We start from the raw sequence: 25,148 nt of genomic DNA on the forward strand, positions 1-25,148 counted from the left end.
CAGAATTACTTCATACTTCTCAATGGAAACCCTGAAAGCTAGAAGGGCCTGGAATGAAACAATGCAAAGGCTAAGAACCTATGGCTTCCAACCCAAAAAACTCTACCCAGCAAAAGTATCCCTCATAATAGATGGTGAAAGAAAAACTTTCCATGACAAAACTCAGCTTTACAATTATATGAACACAAAAACCAGACCTATAGAGAGTATTTCAGGAAATTCTCCACAGAGAAGAAACAAATAATCAAACTCAAATGCCTATCAGAAGCAGATCACAATAACCAAACTCAGAGTAAGCACAAAAAGCTTCAAAGTCCGTGAAAACACCAACACACATCTACCATCACAATATGGCAGGGATCAAATTCAATCTCACAGTCATTACCATTAATATTAATGGCCTTAATTCACCCATCAAGAGACACAAGCTAACAGGATGGATCAAAAAATTAGACCCCTCAATCTTTGACTTAAAGAAACCCACCTCACCACTAAAGACAGACACCTCTTCAGGGTGAAAGTGTGGAAAACAATATTCCAAGAAAATGGGAATAAGAAACAAGTAGGTGTAGCTATATTATTATCAGATAAAATAGACTTCAAGCCAAAAATAATCAAAAAAGACAAAGAAGGCCACTGCCTACTTATTAAGGGAATGACCCATCAAGAAGATATTACAATCATAAATCTGTATGAACCAAACACAGGGGCACCACAGTTCATAAAACAAAATCTACTTGACAATAAAACAGAAATAACCACCAACACCATCATAGCTAGGGACTTCAATACACCATTATCAGTAATAGACAGATCATCCAAACAGAAACTCAACAGGGAAGTAAGAGAGCTCAACAAAACCATAGATCATTTAGACCTAGTATACAGATACAGAACTTTCCATCCCAAATCCACAGGCTACACATTCTTCTCAGCAGCCCATGGAACATTATCTAAAATAGACCATATACTGGGTCACAAAGACTGCCTGTATATATTTAGGAAGATTGACATAATTCTCTGCATGATATCAGATCGCAATGCTATATTGCTAGAAATCAACAACAAAAGACCCACCAAGAATCCCAACAGCACCTGGAAACTGAACAGCACACTTTCAAACAATAAATGGATAGTGGATGAAATAAAAAATGAAATTGTAAAATTTCTAGAATTAAATGGCAATGAGAACACATCGTACAAAAACTTATGGGACACAAGGAAGGCAATCCTCAGGGGAAAATTCATAGCACTCAATGCCTTCATAAAAAAGACAGAGAGATCCCAAATTAATAAACTAACCATCTACCTAAAGGCACTGGAAAAGCAAGAAAAATCCAATCCAAAGAGCTCCAGAAGGAAATAAATAATTAAAATCAGAGCAGAAATTAATTAATTGGAAACCAAGGGAACAATTAAGGCAATTGACAAAACAAAGAGCTGGCTGGTTCTTTGAAAAAATAAACAAGATTGACAAACTCCTGGCCAATTTGATCAAAAAAAAAAAAAAAAAAAAGAATAGATGCTTCAAATTAACAAAATTCAAAATGAAAAAGGAGAGGTCACGAGAGACATAAGTGAAATTGAGAGAATCATCAGGACTTATTTCAAAAACCTCTACTCCACAAAACTGGATAATGTAGAGGAGATGGATAAATTCTTGGATGCATGCCATCTATCAAGCTAAACTCAGAGTAGATTAATCACCTCAATGAACCCATCACACTAATGGAGATTGAAAAAGTAATAAAAACCTACCCAAAAAGAAGAGTCCAGGACCAGACAGCTTCTCAGCTGAATTCTATCAAACCTTCATTGAAGAACTCAAACCAATATTCCTCAGACTGTGCCACAAAATTGTAGAACAGGGAAAGCTACCCAACTCCTTTTATGAAGCTAGTATCACCCTAATTCCAAAACCAGGCAGAGATGTCACAAGAAAAGAAAACCACTGGCCTATTTCCCTGATGAATTTAGATGCAAAGATCCTGAACAAATTCCTCACAAACCAAATCCAATACCACATCAAAAGCATTATCCACCTTGACCAGGTGGGATTCATGCCAGGAACACAGGGGTGGTTCAACATACAGAAATCTGTCAATGTAATACACCACATAAACAAGGTAAAACATAAAAACCACATGATCATTTCGATAGATGCAGAAAAGGCCTTTCATAGATAAAATACCACTTCATGATCAAACATTGGAGAGAACTGGCATGGTTGGTTCATATCTTAACATAATAAAGTCAATATACAAAGATCCAAAAGCCCAAATAATACTTACTGGAGAAAGACTGGAGGAATTCCCATTAAGATCAGGAACAAGACAGGGTTGTCCACTCTCACCTCTGCTTTTCAATATAGTACTGGAAGTCCCAGCTCAAGCAATAAGAGAGGAGAAGGAGATAAAAGAGATACAATTTGGAAAGGAAGAAGTTAAGTTAGCTCTATTCGCTGATGACATGATTGTATATGTAAGAGACCCGAGAGACTCCATCCCAAAACTCCTGAAGGTGATTAACTCCTATAGCAAAGTAGTAGATTACAAAATCAGCGCACAAAAATCAGTAGCCTTTCAATATGCAAATGACAAAGATACAGAAAAAGAAACAAGAGACATAGTTCCATTTTCAATAGCAACAACAACAACAAATACCTTGGAATAATGTTAACCAAGGAAGTGAAAGATACATACAATGAAAACATAAAAACACTCGAATCGCCAGGCGTAGTGGCGCATGCCTTTAATCCCAGCACTCGGGAGGCAGAAGTAGGAGGATTGCCATGAGTTCAAGGCCACCCTGAGACTACAGAGTTAATTCCAGGTCAGCCTGGACCAGAGTGAGACCCTACCTTGAAAAACCAAAAAAACAACAACAACAACAAAAAAAAAAAAACAAAACAACAACAAAAAAAAACCACTCGAAAAAGAAATTGAGGACTTGAGAAAATGGAAAGACCTCCCTTGCTCCTGGATAGGTAGAATTAACATTGTGAAGATGGCAATCCTACCAAAGGCCATATACAGATTTAATGCAATTCCAATTAAAATCCCTACAGTGTTCTTCACAGAGATAGAAAAAATGATCTCAAATTTCATATGGAAAGGCAGAAGGCCTCGCATATCCAAACATATCCTCAGCAAAAGAAATACCTCTGGAGGCATCACCATACCTGATCTAAAACTATATTACAAAGCCATCATATTAAAAACAGCATGGTACTGGCATAAAAACAGGAGTATAGACCAACGGAATAGACTTGAGGATGCAGACTTTGGTCAAGCAACCATAGCTACTTGATATTCGACAAAGGCCCAAACGATATAGGCTGGACAAAAGACAGCATCTTCAACAAATGGTGCTGGACAAACTGGATAACCATATGTAGGAAACTGAAACTTGATCCACACATTTCGCCATGCACTACACTCAAGTCCAAATGGATCAAAGACCTCAATATAAGACCAGAAACTCGAATACTACTGGAAGAAAATTTAGGAAGTACTTCCCATGATATAGGAATGGAAAAAAAACTTCCTGAACAAAACCCCAGTGGTTCACAGTCTTAAACAGTCAGTCAACCAATGGGATCACATGAAGCTGAAGAGTTTCTTTACAGACAAACATATAATAAGCAAAGCCAATAGATTACCCACAGAATGGGAGAAAATATTTGCAGGTTATCCAACTGATAGGGGCCTAATCTCTAGAATCTACAAAGAACTCAAAAATCTAAACAGTAAGAAATCAAACACCCCACTCACAAAATGGGGCAAAGAGCTCAACAGGCAGGTCACAGAGGAAGAAATGCAAATGGCAAACACACACTTAAGAAAATGTTCATCATCCATAATCATCAGGGAAATGCAAATTAAAACAACTATGAGATTCCACCTTACCCCAATAAGGATAGCAAACATCAAAAAATCAAATGAAAATAAATGCTGGAGAGGATGTGGAGAAGTAGGAACGCTCATCCACTGTTGGTGGGAATGTAGGATGGTACAATCACTTTGGAAAGCAATATGGAGACTCTTGTCTTGAAAAAGCTGAATATAGAGATACCAACAGACCCAGTTATTCCCTTCCTGGGAATCTACCCTAAAACCTTCAAACCACAGGCCAGAGAGATTTGCTCAACCCTGTTTGTAGCAGCTCAATTTGTAATAGCTAAGAGCTGGAATCAACCCAGATAACCATCACTAGAAGGCCTACACCTATTAAATTCTCTATTAAAAAAGTAAGGGTCATCTCATTTGTCCTGGTGCTAACTTACTCTCCATTGGAGAATCTGCTTCTCTTTTTCAGATAGATGCAGATCCTAAGAATAGAGCCACCCCATCATACCTCAAAAGGGCCCCGGCTGAAAGTATGAAAAATTGGCAAAACAAGCAAGGGTGCTGTTTTCCTGGTGAACCGGATACCAGCACAAGGGGGAAGGAGATCAACACAGAGAAAAATCAGCTCCTACCAAAATCAGACAGCCAGAGTCCCAACATGGCTCAGGGAAATTTTGTGGAAGAAGGGCGGAAATTTGGAGGCCACTCTGAGAATACATAGTGAATTCCAGGTCAGCCTGGGCCAGAGTGAGACCCTACCTCGAAAAACCAAAAAATTTAAAAAAAGCAAGAAAAAGTGTCAACAGTCACCCCACCAAAAATGACCTCCTGGACTTATGAACCTGCTTTGTTGCATGTCTGCCTACAAATGATCAAGAAGGCCAGACAAGCTGGACCCCAAGCTTCAGGCGTCTTCTGACTCTACCTCCCATTGCCATATGTGCATTGGGATTATGCCCCTTTGCATCCAGCTTTACATAGATGGTCTGGTATTCCTAAAAGGCAGACCAAATGGCTGAACCTTCACCAGGCCCTTGGAACACCTGAACCACAAGATACTGGAGAGGGTATGATGAAGACTAACCTTAATCTTCTACAGCTTCCCACCCCCCCTCCCTTCTCTCTAGTTCTTGTATATTAGTTATCTTTTTCCTCCTTTTCTTAGTGGGCACTGACCTGTAACTCCCAGTACCAGCATGTGGCTATCATCCACAATGAGCTTTTGATCAGAGAGACCTACAAAGTTTCCTAAAAGAAAGACAGATTTCTGTCAGAGTAGTTGATGATCCACCAAAGGTTAATGGTAAGACCCTACTGCTGAAGACACCTTATGTGGTTGACACATAAAATGTCATGGCATGGCTGGAAGTTGGAAGACAGTCAGTCCCCAGTCAGCGCATCTAGTGCCAGAAGGTGCTACATGGGTGACTGGGGGAAAATGACCAGTATCTGTCCAAGCAACTCATGGTCTCACCTACTTAGCAGCAAATAACCTGTTGTGATGCCCACACAAGTGCAATAGTGGCACACAGCCATGGTGCGGAACCAACTGCTCTTGATTTGGCTAACTGATCCCCTCAGTGGTACGGGACCCATAGCTGGAGCTGGGAAACAGGTCAGAACCATATCCAAACATAAGCCCACTGTCCATTATCAAGCTACCATCAATCATGGGCTACAAGAGGGTCAGAAGAAGTGAGACATCTTCCCAGCCTTAGTTTTATTACGTTTTATACAGGAGCTTTGGACTGCTTCACTCCTGAGTCAGTCCTGGCAGCTTGTGCTTTACCTGAATAAAAGCTTCCATCTTTGCCTCAGTGGTCTCTGTAGCCTGGATCACTCCTGAACCTTGCATCTGGTGCTAATTTGGATAGGAAGGCTTCTGCTTGCCCTCTTGGGCAGCTAGACCTCCTTTCCCCTAACCAGATCACCAAGCTGCCATTTGATCCTCTTAAGGCCTCGGACCATCTCTGTCTGATACAGGCTCTCACACCCACCACCATTCAGCCTCACTGTTCTTACCTTTTTGGTCTCCTCCCTCCTTCATGGTAAGTGTCCTTCTGGGGTTGGCCTACCCTGGGGTTTCATCCCTCCTTGTGGAGGCCATGCAGACACGACAGGCCCCAACCCCAGGTCTTGAGAAAGATGCACTCTCGAAACCTCAGGTCTATTGCTCTCTGTCTACTGTACCCTAATGAGCACCTTTTGATTCCATCTTGGGACACTCCCTCCCCCTCCTGAGCTCTCATCTTCCACTGCCAGCCGCTTTAATCTTCCACAGCCAGCAGCTTTAGCCATCGGGAGCACAGGTGACCTCCTCGCCCACTAACAGGCTAAAAAGCTGACAGTTGTGACCTGTACAGCCTCTGCCCACGTGGGAGGTGCAGGCCCCGTTCACCCTAACAGGCCAGGGGAGTCATACTGGTCTTTTGTGTAAATCCTGTGTATGGCCCTGGCTGGTACCAAGTTGCTTTGGTATTCAGGTTGTAAACTTTAACTCATTGGTGTTAATCTGGTCATAATAATGATCATGAAAGACTAAATGTGGAGTACCCAACTACGTTAACTAGGTTCCTCTATTTGTCAACCTTTTTACTAAATCTTAAGGTTAAAATTGACTCATTAATATTTAATCGTCTCCTAAGATTATTACATCTAAAACCCTGCCTCAAAAAAAAAAAAATCACAGAAAAACTATTTACTCTTCCCCCCCCCCCCTATTTTATAAGGTGAATAGACCACATATGAAACATTAAACAGTATTTATTTGTCACATACTTTAGAAAAACACATTTGTTTCAGGGTGAACAGTAAAAAAAATTTCTAAACAAAGTTATGTTGTGGTTTAAGATGTAATTCCTCAATCCTGCCAACAATCAGTATTAATACTTTTAGATTTAACTTACATCAATACTGAACAAGTTTACCAAAGTGATACAGACAGAATTATAGAGTTGATTAAGGCACAAATAGTTAAAGGTTGTGTCATGAAACTTTTGTGGATGTTAAAGATTAAAAATATTTCTTTTTGGCCCAGCAGTTAAAGGTGCTTATTTGCAAAGCCAGATGCACATAGAGGTAGGAGGTTCACTGTGAGTTCAATGCCACCCTGAGACTAATAATCAATTTAAAAATTGTTTGCAGTATGGAGTGGTAATATGATGGAGAATGGAATTTCAAAGGGGAAAGTGGGGGGAGGAGGGAGGGAATTACCATGGGATATTTTTTTATAAACATGGAAAATGCTAATAAAAAAAGATTAAAAAAAACTGTAATAAAAAAAATTGTTTGCAGTGACAAGTGTCTCTGGCATGACCATTTCCTCTCTTTTCCATAAGACTTGTCTATTTTCATTAGATCATGGCAGTTTAATCCAGCTCTTCTATTCTTTGGATATTCTTTGGGTATGTTAAATACAGCCAAAGTAATTTCAAAAACTGACTTACAGATTGAATGGATATCTTATTTAGCTTTTAAGTGTTAAATCTTCTAAAATATATATAAAGGTGTCTCAATTCTCATAAGCTTAAAAACTATAAAAATTTTCATGTCTTCATATTTAAGCCAAAAATGTTACAACATAATATCAATTTCTTGTTTATTTTGCTTGCTTACTTATTTGAGAGCAACAGAGAGAAAGAGGCAGATAGAGGGAAAGAATGGGCATGCCAGGGACTCCAGCTACTGCAAACAATCTCTCGATGCAAGTGCTCCCTTATGCATTTGGCTAATATGGGTCCTAGGGAATTGAGCCTTGAACTGGTGTCCTTAAGCTTCACAGGCAAGTGCTTAACTGCTAAGCCATCTCTCCAGCCCTCTTATTCTAAATTCTGCAGATCTTTCGTTCATAGGTTCATAGCTTACTCTCTGTAGCCTCATGTGCCTTTAAATATGTAAACTCTACTTTTTGTTAATATCAGACCTTTCCAGATATCAGAATATTGTAATTTGGTTTATACAAAGTCCATGATGTTTAGGTATCAATAAGCATACATCACCATGCCTGGCTAAAACTCTGTAATTTTAAGATGATTCTTGTCTTATTCGAGCTAATTTTGTTAGATGATTATCGCCAAGGTTATAATCTAAATCTTATAAAAAGTGACTTATGATTTTTGTTCTTAAAAAAACTAAAAAAAACTCCCCATGTATTAAGAAAATCCACTGTATACAATGTTAATATAGTTTGTCTGAGCTTCATTTAACAGTCAAAAATATTGCCTTAGTTAAGCCTTAAAATTGTCCAATGGTAAACAGTACTTATTTAAGAACTTACTTTGTGTCTGTCATATTGTCTCTAATGTAACTTAAAAATGACCAAGTTTTATTTTATTCTTGAGCTACGTATAATCAGTCTCAGTTGAAGTTTCACTTAATTGCTTCATTTCTGGTATCTTAAGTTCATTGCTTATAGAGATATTGATAATTAAGGGCTGGAGGATGGCTTAGTGGTTAAGGTGTTTGTCTGCAAAGCCAAAGGACTCAGGTTTGATTCCCCAGGACCCACGTTAGCCAGATGCACAAGGGGGCACATGTGTCTGGAGTTTGCTTGCAGTGGCTGGAGGCCCTGACATGTGACCATTCTCTCTTTCTCCCTTTTTCTCTGTCAAATAAATAAAAATAATTTTTAAAAAGAGATAGTGATACTCCAAACATGTTTCTGGCATACATAAGATCAAAATGCTATGTGAAAATGTAAAAAAAAAAAAAAAAAAAAGGAGACTCCCATAATGAGCAAAACCAGATGCTCACTGCCTAAAATGTATGATACAAGATTTGCTAGAGCCACATGTTGGGTCATCATATGCAGAGACATTTATCTTACCCATAACTGTGGGCTAACTCCACAATGCACGACCCATATACCTCAACAAGGAGGGGCCAAGGGAGGGGGTAGGTCATGGATGAGACTAATAATGGTACCAAACTGACTGTATTTGCTGAATACAAATCTAATTAATAAAAAAATTAAAAAAAAATACAAAGTGTGCTCCTGGCTTGGTAAGCCCAAGCATCAGCACGGCATTAGGTCAGCCACTGTGAGCTCATGAATGCAACACTGTGTCTGGAAGACAGTATTGTAAGCACTCCTCCCCATTCTTTCTGCCACCTCTGTGGCAGTGGTCCCTGAGCCTTGGAGGGTGTGAGAGATATATCACATAGTCCTGAACACTCAACTGTCACTTCTTCTCAGCTCTGATTTGCCTATAACCTAAACATACAGTCCCCTATACTTGAAACCATATACAGATTATATATAACACCTAGTATAACATAAACATGTAGAGTGGTTATGCTATATTGTTCAGAGAATAAAGAAAAGCAGCCTGAAGCTGGGCATGGTAGCACACACCTTTAATTCCTGAACTCAGGAGGCAGAGGTAGGAGGTTCACTGTGAGTTCAATGCCACCCTGAGACTAATAATCAATTTCAGGTCAGCCTAAGCTAGAGTGAGACCCTCCCTTGAAAAACCAAAAACAGAACAGCCTGTTTAAAAAAAAAAAAAAGAAAAAAAGTATCTTGCTCGGTTGGAAAGAGGTTCAGTGAGAGACAAGAGAAGGTAATGAGGGGATTATGATCAAAATACATTATATACATATACAAAATTATCAATATATTTTTAAAAACTTAAAATTTACTGCAAGGATACATGATAAAATAACTTTGAGGGTAGTTAATATTTCAAATACATAAAAGCAGGTTTAGTTACATCCAATAGCTAATAGTATTAGCATGTAGTAGCTTTTGCCTATCCACTTTAAGAGCAACATAATGGTGGCACATGCCTTTAATCCCAGCACTCAGAAGGCAGAAGAAGTAGGAGGATGGCCTTGAGTTTGAGGTCACCCTGAGACTACATAGTAATTTCAGGTCAGCCTCAGCTAGAGTGAGACCCTACCTTGAAAGACAAAAATGTTTTATCTCACACCCACCATGATTCAGGGAATTTTGTGAAAAAGGGGGTGATTTTAAGATTTTAAGAGCCACAGGCTGGGAAGAAAAATCCAGAGGCATTGCTCCCCACCCCATACACACAATGACAGACTGTTGCTCTTACAATTCATAGTCCACAACCCCATGGTGAATAACCAGCAATCCCACTGAGGAGGGCCCTCAGTAGAACAGGGACAGGGAGAAGGGAAATGATGGTAACAACACATGATGATGTGTCCATACAAAAATCATGCTTAATAGAAAGTGTTGTCTATGGACAAAATTTTAATTAGACACACACATAGGAGAAAACCACTTTTAATTGAAAAATAAAGCAATACATCTTAAATAAGATTTTTTTTAACAACAAACTAATTTATCAAGAGAAATAGCTTTCCTAAATAATGATATTGTAACATTTACATACTCACAAACTTTCCCTCCTTTATCCTGATTAGCTGTTGATATTAAAATAGGGACTGTCCCTTATGAATTAAGTTGTAAAATCTATCCCTATTCCCATCCACTAACAAAAGCAGGAATTTTAAAATTATTCCCACGCTGAGAAGTTCCCAGATAAAACCCTTATGAAAAAAAAGACACATAAGATTATTAATATTTAACTTATCCACAAAACTTCAAAATACAATTTGAAGATGATCTCTACTACACTTTTCCTAGAAGGATGTTTGCAAGTCCTAGAATAGTTTAAGTTAGGGTTAGACATATTGAACATACTCAATTTTGAAAGAAAAATACTGAAGTTATTGCTTTAAGTTGAAAAAAATCTATGGGCAACTTTTTTGAAAAAATTATACACAGATACTCCAAAAATTACACTTATGCATGTAGTTGCAAATAAAATGTTTAAGAATGAGGTAAGCATCACTCTTCAGAATGATAGAACACAGGCATTAAGATGTATGGCTTTTTGTGTTTAAATGTATTACTAAATATAAATAGTCCTTACTGTCAACTGAAAAATGTTTGTACAAAACTGCTTTCAAAATTAACATTTTTATTAAATCAAGTTAAAAATGTTCACTGTAGAAAAGGATATTAAGAAAATCAATATATACCTTTCTATACAATATGTGTATGTATATATAGATAGATAGATAGATGTACATGTTAGCAGCAATCTACTTATATTTTGAGTTGTCTTAGTTATTTTATAGAAAGTATAGCATTGTACATAGTATGGAATGTTGATAAATTCATTCTTTATCTTTTATTCTAAATTGGCCCATCTAAGTAATATTTTCTAATTTCTGTGACTGAATACTTATTTGGACTAAACAGTAGTGAAGCAGTAGCTGGTAAAATCTGTTCCACTACATCAGTTATGAATTTATTTTTGACAGTAACAAATGAGCACCATGAATAAATGTGTATGTAAATGTAACTTTAAAGTGTAATAGTACCCAATTATATCATTTAGCATTTGACTTTTTGAAAATTTTAGTCACACACACAATTTTAAACCAGATAAACACTTCACCCATATGCTGGCTGATTCTGCAGAATAAACACTCTTTGTTTTTACATTAAAAAAAGAACAAAAACAAAAAACTTCAATCCTAGTTTGTCCATTATTAAAATCTTTAATAGAAACTTGGTATGTAATCTGACAAACTATAGGCAAAGATGTATGTGTGTGTGTGCACATATGTATACATATATATCTCCAACTTTGAATTTTTAAAAACTCACTGAAGTGTGACATGTCACCAACTCTTAAATCAGCTAATGAGAATCATTGACTACAAAAATTCTGAGGCCAAAGAATGATTATACAACTTAGTATGTTTTAGGGTAACAAATTAGCCAAACAACTAATTTACCAGAAATTACCAACTACTATCAAAGAAGTTTTTTTTTTCTTTTAACATGACCTAGTAGCAAAAAAAGAAGTATGTTTACAATGAGCTTTCAAGTCTAAAATTATTAAAGAAATCTCACTAGACTTCAAAAAATACTAAACATTATGTAAATACAATTTTCTTATAGTTGAATTCTTTAGCTACAATCTGTATTTTAAAAACTTCCTTTGGCTTGTTTCATTGAGCCCTTCAAGTTTCCATTCTGTAGCTCTGACAACTGGCTTAGATTTATCAGGTTTACATGAATCACATCCCTCAGAATTTGCTGTGATACCTACTTACAAGAAAGAGAAGGTAGTGCACCAAATTTCAAAAGCAATGTAATAAAAACTGCAATATGCAATATAAAAAAGTTAAAGCACAATAGATATCACCTTCTCACCACTAAGTGAAATATAATTCTTTTTATGCTTTTAAAATACTACCCTAACTTTTTAAAGTTTTAAGGTGGTTCACCTTTATTTTGCAATTAAAAAATGAAAGCGGACAATCACTTTTATTCATATGCACATCAAGTTACTGAAATGGTGATGTCACGTTGCTTTCCCCTTAAAGATGGCACTCGCATGTACAAGATGCAGATGTCTACATTCTTCAGATGTTTACTTGAAAAGATTCTTCAACAGCAGTCTGATACTGGGTTTCCTCATCTAGCTGAAGGTTCTAAAAAAATAACAAAAATCAAAAAAATTAGCATGTCAATAGGAAAATATTCTACCATTCAGTATTTTGCCCAATGCATTGTACATACTGATATATTATGCATAATGTTTATGTACAATATCTTTCTTAAAATGTAAGATAAGCTGGGCATTATGGTATATACCTATATTCTCAGCAATTCAGAAAGCTGAGGCAGAAGGGTAAGATTAAGCCAAGAACGTTGAGACCAACCTGGGCTTAGGTCTCATCAGACCCCCATCTCGAAAAATAATAAAACAAAATATAATAAACACATGAACTTTAAAACTTAAGTTCGGCTATAATTATTTAGAAGTAGCATAACTGTTTAGCAGAGTAAAATTTATCATTTATCATTAACCAAACTTATTAATTATTAATTATAGCTCACAGTGATACATCTGTGCCGTATCTAGAAAAAAAATGCCAAATTTCAAAGGTAAGCTTAATTTTAAAAAGTAAACATTTATTGAATTCAGAGTGAGGTAAGGGGCTAGAGGAATATCTTAGCAGGTGAAGGTACTTGTTTGCAAGGCCTGTCAGCCCAAGTTTAATTCCCTAGTATCCATGTAAAGCCATATGCACAAAGCATGCATCTAGAGTTTATTTTCAGCAGCAAGAGGCACTGGCACAGCCATACTTTAAAAAATTAACTTATAAAATAGCATCCTTCCTTATACTGTTCCTCAGTGGTTGTGTGTGTGTATGTGTTTGAATGCGCCAAGTATTCATAGCACCAAAATAACAAAACCACCAGCAAAACAGGAGTAATAAAAAAACCCTACTCCTTATCTTTAAAAATGCTATTTGCTATCAATTTTAGAGGTTGATAAAACTGCTCCATAGGTTGCTTTAAAATATAGGTGGGAGCTGGGCATGGTGGCAGACACCTTTGATCCTAGAACTAGGGAGGCAGAGGTAGGATGATAGCCATGAGCTCAAGGCCAGCCTAGGACTACAGAGTAAGTGGCAGGTCAGTCTGGGCTAGAGTGAGATCCTACCTCGAAAATAAACAAACAAACAAAAATATACATAGGTAGGTCTGGGAAAATGGCTCAATGGATAAAGTGCTTTTTATACAAGCCTGAGGATCTGAGTTTGAGTTCCTAGCTGGGCATGGTGGTGAGTACTACAGCTGGGGAGGTAGAGACAGAAGAACCCCTAAGGTTTGCTGACTAGCTAGTTTAGCTGAATTGATGAGTTCTAATGTCAAGTTGGGGTTCTGTCTCAAGAAAAAAAAAAGGTAGAGAGCTACTGAGGAAAACATCTTATGCTAACCTCTAGCCTCTATGCACACAAGTGACCCCCCCACATATGCATATATGAAAATCAATAAAAATAAAAGACTGGCTCAAAATATACACACATGCAAGGCTTCTAGTTGAAAGCCTCAAAGTTATTACTCCACAAAATTACTAAAGAATACATGTAAACTGTACATACTTTTGAATTATTCTGAAAACAGAAGGCTGAAAATGCAATTTCACAAAAAATAAAAAATTAGAAGAGAAAATCAAAATTTTATTTATTTTGAGAATTGCACCTAACTGTGCTACTAAACCTCAAAATAAGTGTCAGCTTATTATTCATTAGAATTAATGTTATGTTAAATAACATCTTAAGTACACAAAACTATAATCCAATTTTATAGTAAGTAAAAAGCAAAAGTTATCACTTGATTTTTAAAACTTACGACATTTTTAAAGTAAAAACTGATTTCATGTTTTGTTTTGAGAATCTATGTTTATCCTCTGCAACTTCCCTTGTTTACCTTGCTAAGTAGATAATTTTTGTGGATTTCTTTTGTCTTGTTTTTTAATGTGACTCATGTACCAAATGTGAGAGTTCTATTACACTGGGTGTAACAAGTAACTCATCCTACATATGTTGTACCTACTTATACTTCAAGTAGGTATAATTTTCTCTTAATTCTAGACAGTTTTTATATAGACCATCAGCAGCTTGCTCTTTTATTGTCTCTCTAGCATGTACAGTAAATTAAATTCTCAACAATTTCTATGAAGTTGGCTAATATTACTACTAAAAACAAAACAATTTTCTCTATATTCAGCCAGGATGACACTTGTCTGAAAACTCAAATCTAAATTGAAAAAGTTAATTTAACTTTTCTTAATCTTGAAGAACTCACTTACCACAAATTCTCCATAATCAAATTGATGTCTTTGATTTAGATGGCTAACAAAATTTCTAGTAATCTGGCTAGGATCTCCCCAAGGAAGAGACACACAAATAGGACATGTCTAGGAGAAACAGATTGTTTCAAATAAATTGAAAAAAATTAAACATCATAATTCATGAGTATTAAAATATGAACTCATCTTATTGAAAGCATCAGGTGTATTTTATTTTGTTACATTTTTGTACTTGAAAAAATATTAAGGTGTGGCAACCCTGTCAAGCAGGACTATTGCATCATTGCTAAATAGCCCAAATGATCACTAGTATTTGTTAGCAATAAAGTATTTCTTGACTAATACACATAATATTTTAGACAAGGCACTATTGTACACTTAAACAGACTACAGTATAGTATAAACAGAACTTTTATATGCACTGAAAAAAATGTATGGCTGAATTATTAGCAATATTTGCTTTAGTAAAGTGATCTGAAATGAAACCTACAGTATCTCCAAGGTATGTCTGTACCTGAAAAGCAGCACTGAGGAGGAGGATAGATTGAGACAGGGTTCATTATGGAACCCAGGCTGGCTTGAATTTGTGAGGCCTTCTGCCTTAACATGAGAAGGATCTTTTCCAACTCAGTTTCTCCTGTTCCATGGTCAGTTAAAAATCACTTATTTGTGGGGGCTGGAGAAGATGGTGCAGCAGTTAAGGCATTTGCCTGCAAAGCCAAAGGATCCTGGTTTGATTCCCCAGCACCCACGTAAGCCAGATGCACAAGGTGGTGCATGCATCTGGAGTTTGTCTGCAGTGGCTGAGGCCCTGGCACGCCCTCTCTCTCTCTCCTCTGTCTTTCTCTCTCTCTCTCTCTCAAATAAATAAATAAATAATATTTTTTTTAAAAAAACACTTACTTGTGAAATACATACTCAAAACAAATTCTTTGGAGACCACTAACAGAAGATTAAACACTGCACTCTGCTGTCTTCCTTGCTCATCAAAAAGGTCTATCACTACATAATTCACTCGAAAATTACCATCCAAAAGATCAGTATGTATCAGAAATAAAATACAGGGCTGGAGAGATGGCTCCACAGTTAAGGATCTGGTCTGGAATGCCTAAGGACCCAGGTGCAAGTCTCCAGTACCCACATAAGGCTATATGCACAAGGTAGATCATGCTTCTGGAGCTTGTTTGCAGTGTACACCCACTCTACCTGCTTCTCTCTCTTATAAATAAATAAAATTCTTTGACTTCTTTGCTTTATGTATTCATATCAAAAGCTTTACAAGGGTATAATTAAGAATACCTAACAATTTTATTTTTATCAGGTATTTTCACACATGGCAGATCCAGTCATCTATATCCAAATAGAATTGGATATCTCAAAAGAATTGGATTCTGTCACTGCTCAGTAATGAGTCTACAGCTTACTATTAATCACTTTATTCTTTTCTAGATTATTCCACACAGCCTCACAATAAGCATCTTCTCTTTTATGATAGGAGTCATTTGAATTTTAAATGTATCGTTTTGTTTTACAATTAATCGTTTGTCAGCAAAAAAACCCACCTTACTAATAACAAGTTCAAATTTAAATTGACAACATTTCTTTTTGTATATATGAAATAAACAAAAGCCTATGGTTTTCATAGGCTTTACGCAGAAGACTATCTTAAATACATGTACTTACCACAGGCACTATCTCAAATAAGTGATTACTGTTACAGTGATCCAGTAAACGCTGTCTGGTAAAATTTGATTCTTGACATAAGGGACACTTAAAGGTGGAATGCCTGGAAGAACTACAAAACAATTTCAATGGAGCATACTTAAATTGAAAATTGTTAGCATAAAAATGATGCTGTCCTGTACTGACCTATCATTTGGGCTCCTGATTTTTAATTTAATTTAATTTTTGGTTTTTCGAGGTAGGGTCTTGCTCTAGCCCATGCTGAGCTGGAATTCACTGTGTAGTCTCAGGGTGGGCTTGAACTCACAGCAATCCTCCTACCTCTGCCTCCCCAGTAGTGCAGGCATGCGCCAAAACGCCTGGCTTGGGCTCCTGACTTTTAAACAGCTGTAACAAGCAAAACAAAAAGGCCCAGCAGGATGTGGTAGAGCACACCTTTAATTCCAGCACTTGGGAGACAAAAGTAAGATCACTGTGTGTTCAAGGCCAGCCTGGGATTACACAATGAATTCCTGGGCTACAGTGAGACCCTACCATGAAAAACTAAAAAGTCCAACAGAAATCGCTGCACATCCATTAAGATTTCTAAATATCCTGTAGTGTACCACATTTTGGAAATCTTTTACTTAAAACTTTAATAAAATTTCTATCAAATTTCAACTTTGGCCTGTCCCAAGTCCTAACAACCCATAGGAAAAAAAAAAAAAATCATAGGAAAAGCAAAAAATAAAACCAAAAGATTGAAGTACTTCAAAACATCTGACAATCAAGCATTACTGCATTTTAATACCTATGAATGTCAACAAGGAATAGTGGAACACTGACACCTTTACCTGAATCATGCATGGAAGAAGTCTGACCACAGTGAAAAATAGATAAGGTCTTCTTAACAAATATGTTCTTTAAAGGAATACTTAATACTGTTCATATCTTAAGTATTAGTGTCTACTTCTAGCATGAGATTTAACAGAATAAAACTTGACTTTAGGGCTTGAGAGATGACTCAGTGAGTTAAGGTATTTGCTTGCAAAAGCCTGCCAGCCTGGGTTTGACTCCTCAGTACCCACAATGCCAGATTCATCAACTGACACATGCATCTAAAGTTTACAGCAGCAAGAAGCCCTCATTTGTATTCATTCTTTTCTCTCTTTCAAATAAATAAATAGGACTTTTTTAAAAAGTTTACTTTAACAGAATCAATAAATCACCTATTATTGAAGTCCACATTCATATCTTTACAACTCCAAGTACTAAGGAGGCTAAGGCAGGAGGATCATGAGCTACATAGCAAAACCATGTCCAAAAAGGGGTGGAGGGGGAAGCTAAGCGTGGTGATGGTCACCTTTAATCCCATCACTTACTCTAGAAGCAGAAGATCACTGTGAGTTTGAGGCCAGCCTGGGACTACAGAGTGATTTCCAGGTCAGTATGGGCTACAGTGAGTCCCTGCCTTGAAAACAACAATACAAATCTATTTTTGAGGCTTAATGATAAAGCTTAATGGTAAAGTAATTGTTTAGCATGCTTGAAAGTCCTGAGTTAATTCCTTAGCACTGCAAATAGATAAATCATCTACATTATTTAACTAAATGATATTATTTACAAATTAGGAAAAATTTTTAAACATTTACCTTGTATCCTCTTGGTAAGTTTCTGTGTTATCAGATGTGGACGTTTCACTCCTATTACTTAAGCACAGAGGAAAAAAGTTAATACAACAAACAAAAAAACTCATTTAGGGTTTCATTAACTTGGATTGTTAATGAAGATCAGTCAGCACTTTAAAGTCTTAACATATGAAATAATTATGGCATTACTATTTTTTTTTTTTAAAGCAGGGTCTCACTGTAGCCCAAGCTGATGTGGAACTTACTCTGTAGCCTAGGATGGCCTCAAATTCATGGTGATCCTTATATATCAGCCTCTCAACTGCTTGGATTAAAATATGCACCACCACACCAAAGTGGTATTACTTTTCAAATACATAACATAGGCTTAGTTATTAGGTTCTTATTCACTGGTCTTTTAAAATATGCATGAGCTGAGTGTTGTGCCACATGCAGAAGACTATGGTAGGAGGATCATAAGTTTGAAGCTGGCGTAGGCTATACAGCCAGCAAGAGGCATCTCAAAAAAAACAAATTCAAGAGCATGAGTATAGAGAATACAAAATGTTGTAATTACCTTAAATCCTCTTCCTCTACTAGTAAGGTTTCTTTTTTTTGGGGGGGGGGGAGGAATAGTATGTGGGTTGAAAAAGTTTCTCAGTATGTAGCCTAGGATGTCTTCAAACTCACGATTCTGTACCAGTACATGTGCAAATATGTGATTATGTATGTGAAGGCCAGAGGTCAACATCAGGTGTCTTCCTCAGTTGCTCTCCAACTTTTTTTGGAAAATGGTCTCTCTACTGAACCTAGAGTTCAGTGATTCAGCTAGACATGAGTCCTAGGAATCCTCCTGTCTCCACACCTGGCATTTACATGGATGCTGGGGATCTAATTTAGGTCCTTATCTTTATGTGGAAAGCACTTGACCCACTCAGCATCTCCCCAAGCTCCATTTCAATTATTTTGTTTTTATTTCTTTATTTTTGTTTGAGGCAGAGACAAGAGAAAGAATAGGTATGCCATGGCTTCTTGCTGCTGCTAAGTCCAGACACATGTGTCTGGCTTTATATGGGTAATGGGGAATTAAGCCAGGCTAGCAGGCTTTGCAAGAAAGCACCTTTGGCTGCTGAGCGATATTCCCAGCTCCCATATCCATTCTTTGTAAAGAGAGGAGTTTGCATCTATAGACCCTTTTGCTGTTTCCCATTTGGGTTCAGCCTAGCAGGAGATCTGGAGAAACAAAAGAAAGGTCAAGATTTCTCTCTCCCAATGAACTTCCCTGCAAAACTGACCTGACTACATTACTCTCCAGCTACCCACCCTCCTATACAACTTCAACAGTCTGCTATATCCTCATTTTTCAAGCTTTCAATATACTGAAAGTATGTCATTTTACTTGTAATTTCCTACATGTGAGTCACAGTGTATACCACTCATGAGTTCCAGGTCAGCCTGGGCTAGGCTAGAGTGAGACCCTACCTTGAAAAACCGAGAAAAAAAAAAAAAAAAAAAAGAAAGAAAGAAAGAAAAGGAAAGAAAAAAAAGTGTCTTCTCAGTAAGTACTTGGGAGGTTGAAGCAGAAATAACAAGAGTTCAAAGCTACTTCAAAGCCACCTAAGTTACATACAGACCACATCTCAAAAAACTAATGTCAGGATTTAACTCAGTGGTAGAGTGCTTGTCTATCTAAGGCCCTGGGTCCCTGAGTTTGATTCCCCAATATTGCAAAATAAAACCACTTTCTTTTCTTTGCCTATTTTCTTACTAAAAATTCATATATGCATCAATTCTTACAACTCTGCATAGAATATAAAGATGATTAAGACTAAGGAGCCCATTCTAAAAAGGGAGTTATATCAACAAACAAATAAATTGGAACACAAAGTACAGTCCTAAGAGAAACTCTAGAGATGAGGCATGAATTCACAGTGTAGCTAACACTTAGTTTAATTTTTTTTTTGAGATTGTACTAGATTCATATATTTTAGAAGGTATCTTAAAAATATCAAATCTTGGGTTGAGAGAAGGCCTAGTGGTTAAGGTCCCTACCTGCAAAGGACCCAGGTTTGATTTGCCAGGTTCAACATAAGACAGATGCACAAGGTGGGGCATGCATCTGGGTTTTGTTTGCAGTGCTAGAGACCCTGATGTGCCCATTTTCTTTCTCTCTCAAATAAATGAACATAAAATAATTTTCTTAAAATAAAACATCTTTTTAAAAATACCAAATCTTCCAATTCAGGAACATTAGGCTTAGCTTTTCATTTACTTACAGATACTTAAGATCTGAGAACTCTAAGCCACATATTACGGTTTTTAATGTATGAGTCTTGCATCTCTTTATTATATATTTCACAGGTTTAAAATTTTGTTTTTTCCCTAGGTAGAGTTTTGCTCTAGTCCAGGCTGACATGAAATTCACTATGTAGTCTCTCAGGGTGGCCTTGACCTCACCACAATTCTCCTACCTTTGCTTCTCAGGTACTGGGATTAAAGGCATGTGCCACCACACCCAGTCTTTAAAAATGTTTTATGAGGCTGGAGTGATGGCTTAGCCTGCAAAGCTTAAGGACCCAGGTTGCATTCCCCAGTACCCACATAAGTCAGATGCACAAGATGGTGCATGCGTCTGGAGTTTGTTTGCAGTGGCTAGAGGCCCTTGCATGCCCATTCTTTATCTGCCTCTCTCTCAAATAAATAAGCAAATAAATAAAAGCATTTTACTAGCAATTTCCATAAATATAAACAATAAACCATAATCTTAAGTCTTTAAAAAAGAAGAAACGATCCACTGTTAGAAAAGTATGGGTTGGGGTGATAAGAAGGGGAAATACCACTTGTAAAAATATAGAAGCTTTAAGGCTGGGGAGATGGTTCAGCAGCGCAGAGTACTTTCTGCTTAAGCATGAGGGCCTCTCAGGTCAGGAACTATCAAGTTCAACTCCCCACAGAAGCCATGTTAAAAAGTTGGGCATGCAGTAAGCACTTCTGTTAATGTTCACACCCTTTTATTAATGCTACTCTCACTTTTGGTTGAGAATCTTCTCTTTTCAGGATGGCAGTGACCTTGGGACGACTCAGAAGGTATCATGGTGATAGAAAGAAATGACTGCAGTGCTCAGTACTGCAATATCTGTATCACACCTTCCAAGGCTCAGGGTCTAATGCAGAAAAGGTGGCGGAAAGAATGTAAGAGCCAAAGGAAGGGCAGGACTCCATACAACATGCTCCCTCCAGACACAAAATGGCCTGGATATCCATGGTCTCACAGTGCCTGACACTACCTGCATATGACCATCATAAAGAGGAGGAAAAGATCAAGACATCAAAAGTAAAAGAGACTGAATGAGACGGGGAAGGGGTATGATGGAGAGTGGAGTTTCAAAGGGGTAAGTGGGGGTAGGGAGGGTATCACCATGGGGTATTTTTTATAATCATGGAAGTTGTTTAAAAAAAAAAGTTGGGCATGGCCATGCATGCACAACTTTCACCCTAGTCATCAGGGGGTTGAGAATGGAGAACAACAGGAAGGACAGAAGTCCCAGGTTGAGGGACAGACCCCATCTCAAGGAAAAGAAAACACCACCAGACATTGTCCTCTGGCCTCTGCATGCTTTTGCCTTGGGTGTGCACACCTGCACACACACACATACATACATCATACATCACACACACACAATTAAAAAATAAGGTTAAGTATTAAGTCATGATGAACAGTAACATTTACCAAGCAAGATGCTATTCAATTTACCTTATACACACTAATGCATTTATGAACTTTCTACCTCATCTTTAAACATGAAAAAACTAACAGTTTCTTGACAAAGTGTAAAATTTGTAGGTGACAAAGATAAGATTTGAGCCCAGGCATCTAATACCTAGTGTTATAGTTAATACATTTTTTTAGGTAGTACTAGTACTAAATAGAAACTAGACCCTCACATACTCTAGGCAAGTGTTCTACTACGAAGTTATAACCCCAGCTGTCCCCTTCCTTCTGTCCACCCTCATTCAATTTTTTCTTTTTATTTTGAGAAAAAGTCTTTGTCCAGTCTGACCTTGAAAGCACAGGCAAATTTTGAACTTGTCATCTTCCTGCCTCAGCCTCTTGAAAGCTGGGATTATAGGCTTGCCCCACTAGCTCAGCTCAGCTTTCATCTTTATTTTTTATTTTAAGTTCTTCATGGGGCTAGTGATACAGAATTTTACTGTGCATTCCAGGTTGGCTTGAACTCACTGTGCAACCCAGACTGCCTTTGGACTCACAACAATCTTCTTGCATCAGCCTCCTAAGTATGAGAATCACAGGCCTATGCTACCACGTACATAAAATAAACCTTCATTTTTAGCAACTAAGTTAAATTACTTTGCATAAGTAGCAAGGAAATCCAACATGGCTAAAGCATATAATACACATGACCTACTAAGTGATTCAGGAAAGAAAATGGCTGTAGAGACTGCCAGTCCACAGGAGATTTGGGATAAGAAAATTTTGTTGTAAATTAAGATTAATTATGAAACCTCAACATCCTTCCCTGAAAAAATAAGACATTAAAAATTGGCAGTTTAAGGGTTTCACAGAGCCCTTAACAGGCCAATAAAATAAAGGATGATAAATACTGCCATGGGTCCATGGGAAATCATTAGCAGACAGTGAGATATTGCCAAAGCAATATGAGATTACCTAACCAGCAACGAAGTAGGTAAGAGAAGCACCAACTAAAGAACTAATGTAATTAGGGGAAATATGATAAAGGATTGAGTGACAGCAGGATGAAGAAAAACACAGAAAAGGGATATTTTTATTTGGACTAAATAGTTTCTATGGTCAATTGAATTTAAAGTGTTAGATAAGGAGGACCTGTCTTCTGAGGAAAAAAAAAAGTGGTCATTTATAAGCAATGTAGGATATGGTAGTACACATCTATTGTAATCCTAGTATTTGGGAGGTAGAGGTAGGATTGTCCCAAGTTCCAGGCTAGTTAAGTGGGCTACAAAGACCCTGCTCTAGGAACTTTGCAAAAAGCTGGAGATACAATATTGAAGAAAAGCAAACACAGCTCCATGAATAATCTATTGGACAAAAACCAAATAGAATAGATGGGTGATTCTAATATAGAAGTACAATAGTAAGAAAAGTCCAGGGATAAAAGAATGAAAGAGGATTTAAAATTATATCACAAAATGAGAGTAGCACATTTTATCTAATAACACTAAATAAACTGAGAACCCAAAAGAATTCTTCAGACCAAGTAGTGAGAAAATTACTAAAGAACTTTACTACTTTACTAAAACAGTTTCAACTGAGTAGCAGGTTAAAAAAAATTAAGTCTGATGTATACTATATATTACAAATTTGCCAAACAAGGTGTACACACTAGGGCAATAATGGCATGTGATTACTGTGGAGATAACTAACACCTTCTGATTGAATATGATGTCCATTCCAATAGGAGGGAATTCATGCCTGATTATACACCGAGTCAAAAGTCCATGGTTGGGATGGTCAAAAGCCCTAGTGGGGAAGTTATTGCTGTTATTCTGTTGAGTGGGCATAACATGCCTGTCAAATTGCCTTCTAAGTATTTATGTTTATGCCCCAAGATTACTGCTATGGACAGCTTTGGTCAGAGAAGCTTCATTTTGCGGTGGGCAATGGTTACAGTAGAAACTCAATCTGTCAAAGTCCTGAGAATAAAAGTTTGAATGCTTAGCCTTAAAAAGAACACCATTATCACTCCAAGGCTCAGGGTACATCAGGGAAGAAGGGGCAAACAAATGTAAAAGACAGAGGTGGGAGTGGAGTGTTATGAAACGCTGTCTTCTGGACATGACACAGCCGTTGCACTCTTCAACTCCCAGCAGATGTGATTACCTGCACAAGACATGCACAAAATTGGGCCCATCAACATTCTACCATGGAGGGGATAGGGGCTCATGAGGCCCCTCTCTTCCCTAAGGACTTAAAGGCAGTTAATGGTTGCTAGGGGAGGGAGAGACAATTTCTTCAGTGGTGTAGCCACTGGAAAATTGCCCATGCTCCTGTAAATAACCCCTCACTTATACACCCCAGTTAACAGTTGCTGGGGAGGGAGAGACAATTTCTTCAGTGGTGTAGCTACTGGAAAATTGCCCATGCTCCTGTAAATAGCCCCTCACTTATACACCCAGTAAGCACCCTAATTAAACACACTGGGTCACCAAAACCAAAAATAAATATGAAAAGTTGGGAAGAATAAGGGGATCAGCAGGAGTGGGAGGAGGATAAGGGAGGGTAACTGGCAGTAAATAAATTAAAACACATTATAAGACACATATATGAAAATGTCATAAGAAACCTATTATTATAATTAATATATGTTAATAAAACCCTTTTAAAAAGTTTAATGCAGTAGGATAGCTATAATTTACTACAGTGCTTAAGGGTGATTAAATTACTAGCAACATAAATGAAGTGTCTAAGTGGAAAATTTACCAACTGATTAACAGAGTAATTTCTATGAGTAATTAAGAGTAATTTCTATGAGTAATTAATAGTGCCAGACTGCCTTTCTTTTTTTTTTTTTTCCTTTTCTTTTTTTGGTTTTTCAAGGTAGGGTCTCACTCTAGCCCAGGCTGACCTGGAATTCACTATGGAGTCTCAGGGTGGCCTCGAACTCATAGCGATCCTCCTACCTCTGCCTCCCGAGTGCTGGGATTAAAGGCGTGCGCCACCACGCCCGGCCAGACTGCGTTTCTTTACAGTTATATGTATGCTTACTATCAGTCTCTCAAAAGGAAACAATGCCATTATTTACGGTTACATGAAGGGATGATGACATAGAAAGAAAATCAAGAGAATAGCAGTTATGGGGATATAAAGTTCAAATGTGTAGGAGCTTACAGAAGACTTATAAGATTCTAAAAACTGTTCTATTTCTTTACCTGGGTTAGTAGCTAACTGAGTATGTCTTATCACTATTATTTTGTTGTTGTTGTTTTTGGTTTTTTGAGGTTTGGTTTTGCTCTAAGACCAGGCTAACATGGAATTCACTATGTAGTTTCAGGATGACCTTGAACTCATGGTGACCCTCCTACCTCTGCCTCCCAAGTGCTAGAATTAAAGGCCTGGTCTTATTTTTTCTTTTAATCAACAGTTATTTACTGAGCTTCTGTTACTATTCAGTATTATAACTGATGTGTGGAAAATACACATTTTATTGTTTATCTGCTAAAAGATAAAATGAATACTTGAACTGTAATTTAAAAGGACATTCTTGGAAAAAAAAACAATGAAAATATCACTATTTTTAAACTACACACATGATGCCAAGTACGGTGGTACACATCTGTAATCCCAGCAATAAGGAGAATCA

General features: G+C 37.3%; 1 protein-coding gene across 4 annotated transcripts in view; it reads right to left on the reverse strand.

Moving 5' to 3' along the window:
• Positions 1–10,085: 10,085 nt before the first annotated feature.
• Positions 10,086–25,148, reverse strand: part of Rnf138 (ring finger protein 138) — a 51,916-nt gene continuing 36,853 nt past the window's right edge. For 3 of the 4 annotated variants that reach the window (XM_045135169.1, XM_004668423.2, XM_004668421.2), the window contains 4 exons: positions 17,815–17,871; positions 16,184–16,295; positions 14,501–14,608; positions 10,086–12,329 (listed from right to left, as the gene is read on the reverse strand). In XM_045135169.1, coding sequence (XP_044991104.1) covers positions 12,261–12,329; positions 14,501–14,608; positions 16,184–16,295; positions 17,815–17,871 — 346 coding nt within the window. In that variant the 3' untranslated portion in view covers positions 10,086–12,260. The remainder of the gene's footprint in view (positions 12,330–14,500; positions 14,609–16,183; positions 16,296–17,814; positions 17,872–25,148) is intronic. The other variant, XM_004668422.2, reaches the window with a different exon arrangement.

This window comes from Jaculus jaculus, chromosome 15 (assembly GCF_020740685.1).
Source record: "Jaculus jaculus isolate mJacJac1 chromosome 15, mJacJac1.mat.Y.cur, whole genome shotgun sequence".
Classification (NCBI taxonomy): domain Eukaryota; kingdom Metazoa; phylum Chordata; class Mammalia; order Rodentia; family Dipodidae; genus Jaculus; species Jaculus jaculus.